This window comes from Thalassophryne amazonica, chromosome 7 (assembly GCF_902500255.1).
Source record: "Thalassophryne amazonica chromosome 7, fThaAma1.1, whole genome shotgun sequence".
NCBI lineage: Eukaryota > Metazoa > Chordata > Actinopteri > Batrachoidiformes > Batrachoididae > Thalassophryne > Thalassophryne amazonica.
Window position 1 is genome coordinate 87,389,826 of NC_047109.1, and position 10,939 is coordinate 87,400,764.

The following is a 10,939-nucleotide window of genomic DNA, read 5'->3' on the forward strand; positions in this document are numbered from 1 at the left end:
AAATCGTCATAATGCGGCAGCTGCCTAACTTATTCGATGTATCCAGCATATTTTTCATACGTCAGCATGCACTGGCTGAATCGTCAAGGTGTGACAGGGCCCTTAGGAACTTGTCTTGTTCTGTAAGGGGCAACTTTGTTAATGTTGCTGAAGTTTCTCATTCACCATATGCTGTGATCACCCACCCACACACAAGAGAATCAAATTTTTTGTCCACTGATCACTTTTATTAACATGCACTGTGTATCTTATGCGTAAGAATCATGCAAACTAAACTCTACATTTCAGAACTGAAAGCTCACAACCCATTTTTTTTTTTTTTTTTTTTTTTTAAGAACTAGGCTATGGAATGAATTTTACATTTATTTTCTCTACACAATTAATACAAATCAAACCAGTTAACATTAAAATATTTTTTGGGGGGAGGGGCACTGTGTTAAACATATACAAAAATCATTATGTAAACAAAGTTTTATCATCAATAAAAGCAAAAAAAAAAAATCCATTACCTAATTTCAAAGTACTTTATACCATACAAAGAGACTACAAACCAAAAAAAAAAAAAGCCACTGTCATTGCAGTATGTCCAACTATACTGCAAGGGTAAATTAAATGCCAAGAAAAAAACTATGTTACTTCAAATAAATTCTAGTTGTATTTTTCTTGGACCGATTGGTCTTCCACTCAGTTCCCGCATTGCCGTTAACGCTTCTTGACGAGACTCAAACACCACAGTAGCAGCGCTTTTAGGTAGTCCTGCCTCGTCGTAGAGTAGTGAGACAGATCCTGGGATAATACGATATCCATAGCAGAAATCATAGATTTCTTCTGTTGTGATTTGGTATGGCAGGTTAACAAGCTTCAGACAAGTGGCACTATTCAAATTCAGCGCAGGGCACCCCACGTCACCACGAGATCCGTTACGCCTGTACTGTTGAGAAAGAGGCGCCTCATCACGAGGTCCGTAGCGCTGATCCTGTAAGCTGGTCCTTGGTACGTGGGCAGGCTCAAAATATTCTTGGCGAGGGTGATAGGATGGTTCACCTCCCTTGTCCAAGTACCCTTCCCTTCTCATCGCTGGGAATTCAACACCAAACTCCTGCATCTCAGCACGTGTGATACATTTTAGCATAACTTCTGAGCCAAGAAACCGTCGGCCATTGAGAGACAGTGCATTCATAGCCTCTGCCTCAGTGCTAAAGACAACCAAGGCCTCGCCAACCCCAGCACCTTTATTGTCACATAGCAAGATTACACTGTCCTCTGTGATTCTGAACCCAAGGAGGAAGTGCATGACCTCAGCTTTCTGCACATCAAACGGCAAATTTCGCAAATGGAGACAAGCTTTCTCAGCGCCGCGAGACTCATCAGAAGAAGAATGCAGGAATTTTTGAAACCCTCCTGAGCTTTCACATGGTACTTTACTCAGCGTTTCAGCAGTCAAGAGTGCAATCATTTTCTCTCTCGACACTGGAGAAATAGAAATGTGTCGGTTGGCAAGCTCTTTATGCTGTGCTTGACTTAACGCAGCACAGTAGTCTCTCAGATTCTTGAAGAGCACAAATGCAGACCTCGTTCTGCTCCCATCAGCATTAAATAAGAACAGGACCTGATCATTATCAAGCTTTGCTTGACGGAAGAATGCTCTTATGTTTTCTTTCTCCAAAGCATATGATAGATTGTCCAACATAACACACATCTCTCCACCAGAAGTAGCCTCGTCTCTTGAAGCCAAAGGTGAGCGCGACCTTGCATCACGTCGTGAATTTCGCTGAACACCAACAGGTGACCTCCCTTTTTCAAACCTCCCATCGGCATTGGCACTCATTTCCACACTACAAACAGCCTCATACCACTGTTGTTCCGATGCTGGTGAAACCTCCACATACCTTGGACCGATGTATTCCCTGTTCCTCTTCAATGCATCAAGTGCATCCTCTCTTGTTCCAAGCTTAACCAAACCTGTCCCAGAGCTCTGCCCATGTTCATTTTTCAGCAAAATGATATCCTCAACATGTAAACCACGGAGAAAGTCGCTGACATCCTTGTTAGTCACCTGAAAAGGCATTCCACTCAGAAATACATAGTACTTGCTAGAAGAGGAATGACTTGAGCCACTTGATACCCTGCCCTCCTGAGGGTCTCCAGCTCTTCTTGCACTAACGGAAGCCAAAGGTGATCGCGACCTCGCATCATGCTGTGGAGTTCTCCAGGTACTAACAGGTGACCTCCCTCTTTCAAAGTTGCCATCAGCACTGCCTCCCATTCCCACATGACCAGCAGCCTTATGCCACTGTTCTTCTGTTGCAACAAAAAGCTCCACAAACCGTGAGCCCATGTATTCCTTGTTCCTCTTCATGCCTTCATTGGCTTCCTCTACTGATGCAAATTTCACAAAACCTGTCCCATTAAGACCACGGTTATTTTTCAGCAAGATTATGGCATCGATACGTAAACCATGGAAAAATTTAATCACGTCTTGTTCAGTCACACTGAAAGGCATTCCCAAGAGAAACAAGATATTAGAGGCTGAAGAACTCTGCGGCATGGGAGAAAAAGAAAAACCTTGTTTGCTGCCCAGATGAAGCCGCCTCAAGCTTTCAACTGACCTCTTTTGATCCAACATGACAGCTTTTGTACTTGCTTCAAGTACATTCTGCATCTCTGCTTTACTACTTAGCAACAACTTCACAGGTGCTCCTCGAATGCTACCCCCAGATCTTGCCATGGCTCTTCTTGCGTCTTCATCTGCAAAGAAGATAATGTAGGCCTCTCCCAGCTCTCCACCAATTATATGCACCCCACCATCCGGAATTTTGAGGCCAGTGAAGAACTTGCGAATGTCCCGAGAATCTGCAGCGAGTTTGAGCCCCTGCAAACGGATGACCACCGCCATGCTGAAGCACAAATAATGGCACCTGCAGACAGAAGGGTACAAAACAGCATTATTTTCAACATGGCTTCCCCAGTTCACCATTAATTCCTTGGCTTTCCAGCATAACGCCATTGAACTCGATGTTGGAAATCACAAATTAATTCCGAAGGAAGGAGCTCACATTAACACATAACTACTGTCACATCCTTGACAACAGACCAGAAGACGAGACTCGACTGACATTAACCACCAAACACTCAGCTGAGAACATCTCAACATCTGGTGTAAAAAAGCATTTGTGCTGAAATGACAACAAAATTCAGCTCTGCAAATAGTTGGGCGGTCACAATTTTTGTAATTTCACCTTGAAACAAAGTGAAACATGGTGTTGTGGTGGCTTTCGGTGTTAATTCAATGGGTTTGACAAAAATGTAAATTACAGATAAGAATTTTATTTTACAGAATAAACAATGTGGGTAAAATAACTTTGGCTGTTGGAAACTGTTTTATTATGTAGTTTGTCCAGCAGCAGACACTCCAATGGCATTATTTACAATGCTGTCAAGTATGGCTGGACCCCTACCCGCTCCCACCCAATCACCTCTTGGTCACATTACCTACAAGAGGCAGAGGCAAAGCAACCAGCTGAAACCGTTTCAATCAGAGTGGGTGTTTCACAGCAACAAGTGGTTACCATACCGGCAAGAGGGTGGGGCCAAAATAGTTATTTTATTCCAATGCTGAATGGTACAACTGCCAATGCTAGTGAAGGCAGTGTGACAGCATCATAACAGCGTTACATACGTTGGTTGTTAGTTATTTATAATAAAGTTCATGTTTATACTGTAAAACATCAATCTTGAATTACATACCTTTGATCAACCTTAGGAATAACCGACATTTTTAAATGCATGTATTGGCAGATATATTGATACCATAAATTTTTGACTCCCTAAAGATTTTTATTGTATTAGAGGGTAAAACATACATTATGGTAAAATTTATTTAAATTTATTTTATTTACATAGCACCAAATCACAACAATGCTGTCTCAAGGGGCTTAACATTGGGACGTTCTAACCTTACTGTACAGAAAATCTGTCTGGAGGAGGCAGATCTTAAACACTGAGTGACCACGCATGAAGGTGACAAGTAAGGGAAGCTGAGACAACTCTGAAGGAATTATAGACTTCTACGGATGTGATTGGAGAAACTATGCATAGTGCAACTGTTGCATCACAAATTATACAGCTGGATGATAGAGTAACAATGAAGTATTTTCTTTGACAAATTTCAGCTATAGCTTGCCAGTATGCACACAGGAGACTTGAGCCTAGATTTGGTCTGTTTTCTTGTATGAAAACCCTTCTATCGCCAGTCTATCATGAAGCTCTATCTGATGACTGAACAAGCAAAAATAGCAAGAAGCAGCTTCTCCAATCAAAGCCACAAAAGCTTAATACTACTTCAGAGTTGTCACAGGAGTCTTGGATGCTTCCCCTCAGAAGTCTCTTCCTTTCACAGCAAACTACCATACAATTTACATTTAACAATAGTTGCTCTCCTTTGTGGTAGTGTTAAGAGGCAAAATTACAAACATTGCATCTCTGCCCAACTACTTATGGACTATCAAAAAGTAAACCAGCTTCAAATCACTTTTCAAACTATTCCATTCAAATTCTGCAGTGTAGTATGTTCCAGTCCTGCCTTTGATGTCAGTCTAACTAACCCAAGTTATTTCTTATGGCTGCTGCCAACCTTGTTTAGGTTCTCACAGCAGCTCAGTTATGGTCCTTCTTGCTGATTTGCCACAACTTTTTATACTGGATGTCCTTCATGATTCAACTCCAGACATACAAGGAGAATGAGGCATGGGTGGCCTTGAACCAGGAACTAACCACTCACCACCATGCTGCCCCAGTTTATCATATTTAGTAAGTTCCTTCGGCTGCTCCCTTGTTTACACCCAGGGTCACTACAGCAGATCCGAGATGGATCTGCATGTTGAATTGGCACAAGTTTTATGCCGGACACCCTTCCTGATGCAACTCCACATTACATGGAGAAATGTGGCAGGGGTGGGGTTTGAAGTGGGAACGTTCTGTACTGAAACCAAGCTCACTAAGCACCTGGCCACAACCCCTGCCCCAGTTTATCATATTTACAGTGACAAAAATGACAACACACAAATACAATCCATCTTACAGTAATCAACATGTGACAACACATCATTTGTAAACCACTCTCCAGTTAAGCCCCATCATCTCCCACTGTACTGTTAAAAAAAAACACCATTGGAAAACCAATTTAATAATAGTTTTGGAGGACTCGAGTCAGGTCAAAGACCACACATTGATGCTGTGTCACCACATCCACAACAATATGGAATCACCACAGGTCTTAGGCAGCAACCACACAGGCAGACATCTGGTCCAACCCCACTTCTCAATAGCAGCCATCTGGCAGTTGCATCCATGTGAAACGTAGGCAGTCCTTTGGGGTTTTCCATCCGCTGTGGTCTTCAACACTGAGGCGCCAGCATGCTGATCATATACAGAGAAGTCCGCCACATAATCAAAATGTCTTAGCTGACGTTCCTTCGTGATGCAAGTGACACACCTCATATGGGTCTGAGTGAGTAGTCATTGATTCTTAAAAGTCATTTCAGCGTAACTCGAGATCCCAGTACCAAAGACATCCAATCGTAACATTAGGTCCACAGTTGATGTCAAAGTCCCACAACCATACAGCGAGACAGGAAGGACCACTAACGCAAAAACTCTGACCTTTTTCCTGTATAGGTGCTGGGATGGCCAGATACCTCTGTCCAGGGACATTATGTCTCCATTCACTTTCCCAGGGATCTCCACCTCAAAGGTCAAGGACTTGGACATGAATGTCGCTGCTGAGATAGGGCAATGTTGGTACACTTTCCACATTTTAACCACACACAAATACACTTCTGACTGCCAAGTCCCGAAAGGCTGGGCCTTAGTCTTCATCAAAGACCATCAAAAAGCCAGACTACTCACTCTCCACAAGTGCTGCAATCAGGGCACTGATTCAGCAAAAACAGATCATGGCATGAGCTGCAAAGTCATTGTCCCAGGTATGTAAACAATGAAAAGACAGTCAGAATACATTCTTGACAAAAGCCAGAAGTCACTGGGAAGAAGTCAGTCAGTACACACACTATTTGTATTTGTGAAAACAAATACAGGCTGCAAAAAGGCCCTACTGATATTTTCAGGTGCCTTCAACAAGTATCTACAAAATATGGTGCAGTCGATGGTTGACTTCTTTGGTGTGAAGCCACACTCCTCCAGGCGCTGAGTGGGATGTAACTGGGACTGAATGCTCTCAACAATAATCCTTAAAAGCACTTCTCTCCCAAAGCAGAGTGCAGTGTAATATCCCTGTAGCTGGTGCAATCCAGGTGATCAACCTTTACTTTCTGCAAGTCCTCCTTCCTTCATGGATGATACTAGTCTCCCACACTGAAACAAAGATTGTTTGCCAGAACAGCATCTCCATCTTCCAGGAGGAATAATGCAAATTCCTGGAAATTCCATCATGTCATGTACAGACTCCTCTGGATGCAATTCAGATTGTCATTGGATATGGAAACACCTCCTCCTATGGACACCAATGTCTACAACCCCAGCAACTTTCAGGGACGAGTCACAGAAGAATCCCCCATTGCACCAGCTGTGTCCATATCTGCAAATCCCCCACCAAAGTTGTACACATACTCCCACAAAACAGTATGATCTTCAAGACTGGTCAGGCTTAATGTTGCACAATGGGCAGACAGCAGTCTGCAAGACTTCAACGGAATCCTCACAGGAACTACAAGTTTGTGGTCAGAATGCACAAACTGGGTACTTCAATAAACCCAACAGCTCTGCCAAAGTCTTCAACTTTACGCCAAAAAGACATTAACCAGATCCCCAGGAAGGCCACCAGTATTGAAATACCATGTCCAGCAATGCCACTCTGGATGTTGAAAGTAGAATCCAACAACTTAAAAGTCCCTCAATTTTTCCCAAGTAGTATAGCACTGAGCCATTTTCACCAGTTACCAGATCCATAAGAACTGATGCAGTCCTAACAGTCAGTACGGGCAAAAGTATCACCTCTGAGGCAGTCACTAATCAGGTGAAACGGTGAAGAAAAAAAAAAAAAAAAAAAAAAGTCTCTTCAGTGTGATAACACTCACCATGAAGCAAAGACCCAGACAACATGAGATCCAGAAAATTATGAAGACTCACTGACAGGATGATATCTGATACTATATACCACAGCAACTGTCACACTTGCAATGTGCTGGCAACTGGGCAGCACAGTCTCATTTGAGGGTGGGCGCTAAAGGGTTAAAATACGACACATATGATGCAATAATCCTACATCCAGGGACAGCCCTCTCAAAGATTTTTTTTTTAGCAAATTACACGGCAAACAAAGTGAAAATGCAAAGAAAGTGACAATGCGGTGGAAAATGGATGTGTGTTGCAGTTTGTTTATGACCTGGAGCTCAAATGTGTAGAGGCAGTTGTGCAGGCGAGAGAACACAGCTAGTCTAGTTAGCTGTGTAGACTAATACTTACCGACACGACCTCTCCCATTTGCCTCGCCATCCCTTCTCCACTGGGAACCGAACAAAAACTGCACTTTTTGCAAATGTTTCAGTTTTTGCAGTCAAAAACAAAGTACACCATTTTCCAGTGTGAAGTTATACTATGTATATACTGCGCAACAGGAGCGGCTGTCCCCATAAGTGGTCAAATCCAGCAATATCACACAGGGTTCAAAAGAGACTGTGCTGCCCTAATGGGGTGACAAAACCAAAAGTTTATCCACCCATTTAGGTCTGGCCAATTCCAGGACTTTGCACCTCAAACACTGCAGCCACTGCAGTGCTCAGTTTTCCAAGTTCCCTCAACAAGCTTGAAGAAAGGCAATGTTCAAACTGAATTAAAAAGAAATGTTCCATCGATGATTTACCAGCTAGAGCTGAAACAACTAATCGAGTTAATCGATTATTAAAATAGTTGTCAACTAATTTAATCAATTAGTTGCTAAAGTGTTTCACCGCAAATGTTTCGTTTCTTCCATATAATCAGAGCTTTGCTTTGAATCTTGAACCAATGAAGGCGTGCTTCGAGCTGCTGCTTCGCTGGTTTCATTTGTTTTATTTCGCTTTATCTTAATTTTTCCCAACTAAAACCCTAAAGAGCATGTCTGTGAGGAATATTTACCTTTTTCATGTTAAACTGACCTGTTCTGGTCTTCTGAAACAGTTGATAGATGTATTTTATGCTAACGCCGATGCTAACACATTAGCATGTCTACGGCGTTTTCAATGTTAAAGTTAGCATCAAGCTGCTGGCATTTCAGCATGTTTGCGCATGTTTTTTGTATAATAATGACTCAGCGTTTGTTGTCGTAAAAGAGTCAAATGTACTACAAATTATAATATTTTAATTTATTTTGATTTATATATTAATAATAATAGCAACAATAATAATAGTAATAATAACTAATAATGCTACAATACAATTTTAGAGAGACATAAGTCACGCGTCATTGTGAAATGACCACATAGTTTATAAGTTATACAGAGAACGTTGCACATATAATGAGTCAGGCTACAGTTTTTGATTTAGGTTTTATGGTTAACTGGTTATGCTCATTTGCAGCAACAAAAATACCTCTTTTTCACCATATATTTTATAACATTTATGTTCCAATGTTGTTTTATGGCAACTCAGCACTTTGATAAAGCAATGCCATGTAAAATTATTTTTGTTCTTCATTATAAACATTTTTATTCTTTATTATTTTATATTTCAACAGCCAAGGGACATTTGACGATATGTTGATTTTCAAGTATTTTAAGTTTTCAAATAATGTTCTGTTGTTAAATAAAGTGATGGAAGAAGAGAAAAATTGTTTCCCCGGCACATTTTAAAAAAAAATTCCCCTGTAATCCGATGAATCGTGTCGAAACCCCATCAGATTTGTCGATGATCCAAATAATCGTTTGTTGCAGCCCTATTACCAGCCCCGTAACGGTGCAGTCAGTTGCTGCTCATCTCTGGCAAAAACAATTAGCTAAACTTTAAAACAAGAATTTCTCAGTGAAATTATATCAATACAAAGTCTACACTGATGTTCCATTTGCTATGAGACTACATGTCCATGTGAGTGACCACACCAAAACCTTTACATGACATGAAACCAGCCAACACTGTCTATTGAAACAAACAAACAAAAAAAACCACAGTTCAATCACACAACATTCAAACAGCAATCTCTGAACTCGACCTTAGTGAGCAAATATAAAGTGAAACATTTCACTGACCCCAATCAACGTAACGGGCTTTAAAAAAATAAATCCATCCATTCCGACATTCCAAATTTCATGTTAAGGATCCATATAACTGTTTCGAAGCACGCTTCACATGACGCACATTCCTTTCTACTGTATGTGCAGTACCGGGTTATAACAGCAGGCTGCGCTCTGACTTTAAGCGACGAAGCTTCGAACCACTGGATTCGTCAGGCTTCGAAACCGATTCAAACTTTTGAAATCAAATTGCTGTCCTTACACAAAAATAAATTAACATAGGGTTAACTATGATTAGCAGAATACAGTAAGTTGCTATTATAGTTAGCCAGAGCTCGACTAGAGGCACTTTTTGTTTGTGGAAACGCTGCTCGATAGCGCTAGCCATATGGCTAGGTAGGCCTCTAACATTGGCTTCAGTTCATTTGAAGGCCGCTGACCTCGTGCGCTCGAATTTCATGTATCCAGTATAAATCACACCATAACATATCTTCCAGCGACAAAACTTACAAAAAGCCACAAGCACAGGAAAAAGAAAAGCGAATGAACTGAATCCAATCAATTCTGCCCGACACCACGCCGACTCTCTGCTTCTTTTCCTTCTTCTTCTTCTATGGTGATTAACAGCAGCCGACATCCTTATTGGTGCATTGCTGCCACCTTCTGCATTAGTTCGTTATAGCAGCACTAAATCCTTTCGATGAGTCCAGTGTTTCAGGTATTTAAAAAGCCAACACTGAAAATTTTTCTTCTAAATTTATGTTAAATGTCAGAAAACAACACTATAATCAAAGCACTTCCTCAACTATTGATCCTACTGTCATAATTTACTCCTCAATCATGTTCAGATAAAGCTTCCTTATCTATTTAATGGACAATCTATCACTAATCCAAATTTCCCAACACCTTCATACGTTGTTTGTCAGAGAACTGTATCCCATATCATTTCACAGAAGTTTGATTTCTAAATAATTTTCCAAACAGGAAATGAACAAGTTAAGATGTGAATATATAAAAATTTCCTATCTCTCCAAAAATAAAGGAAGTTCAATTAAAAATGACCAATAACATATGTCCTTCCAAGGAATTTCTGAGACTTCGATTTGGTTTGAATAAAATTATTGCACCTTTTGTGAATGTGAAATTGAGACTGTTGATCTCTTGTTTTTTGACTGTATATTTGTGAATATTTTGTGGGAGGACTTTAGCGTCTGGTGTTCATCTAAATTTGCATCTCCGTCTCATTTGGACAAAGAGAATGTCTTATTTGGTATAGCTGTAGATAACAGACTGCAAAATTTAGCTTTGAATGTTTTATTAATGATGGGGAAACTTTTTATTCACAAAAACAAATATATGAGGACCAAACCAAACTTGAATGTTTTTCACAAAGCGTTTTGTTTGTTCTTTCAATCATTTAAATTTATGAAGAAGAAAAATGTTTTAAAATTATAAAATTTTGTTAAAGACTGTAAATTTAATGAAAACCCCTAGATTACATCATGTAACCTCTTGTTCGATAGATCCATCCATAAATATATGGATCATAATCATATATTTTCTATTGAGGTACTGTTGAACTAGCCCACCCATCCCACCGTACTTATTACTTTCCTTAAAAGTTTCTCCATCTCAAAGTCTACTTGGGGCCTAGGGGGAAAAAAAACAAAACAAAAGGCAAAAACAGACAATGGTACTTCACAACTATGCATTGC

General features: G+C 40.5%; 1 protein-coding gene across 1 annotated transcript; it reads right to left on the minus strand.

Moving 5' to 3' along the window:
* Positions 1-211: 211 nt before the first annotated feature.
* rbm12bb (RNA binding motif protein 12Bb) lies at positions 212-9,830 on the minus strand. Its single transcript, XM_034174938.1, has 2 exons — positions 9,735-9,830; positions 212-2,918 (listed from the first exon to the last, which is right to left on the minus strand). Exon 2 carries the CDS (start codon positions 2,894-2,896, stop codon positions 638-640), a length of 2,259 nt encoding a protein of 752 aa, XP_034030829.1. The 5' UTR covers positions 2,897-2,918; positions 9,735-9,830; the 3' UTR covers positions 212-637.
* Positions 9,831-10,939: the final 1,109 nt, after the last annotated feature.

Excerpts from the sequence above, each read along its gene's own strand:
- rbm12bb (XM_034174938.1), bottom strand. The coding sequence starts at position 2,896 with ATGGCGGTGGTCATCCGTTTGCAGGGGCTCAAACTCGCTGCAGATTCT.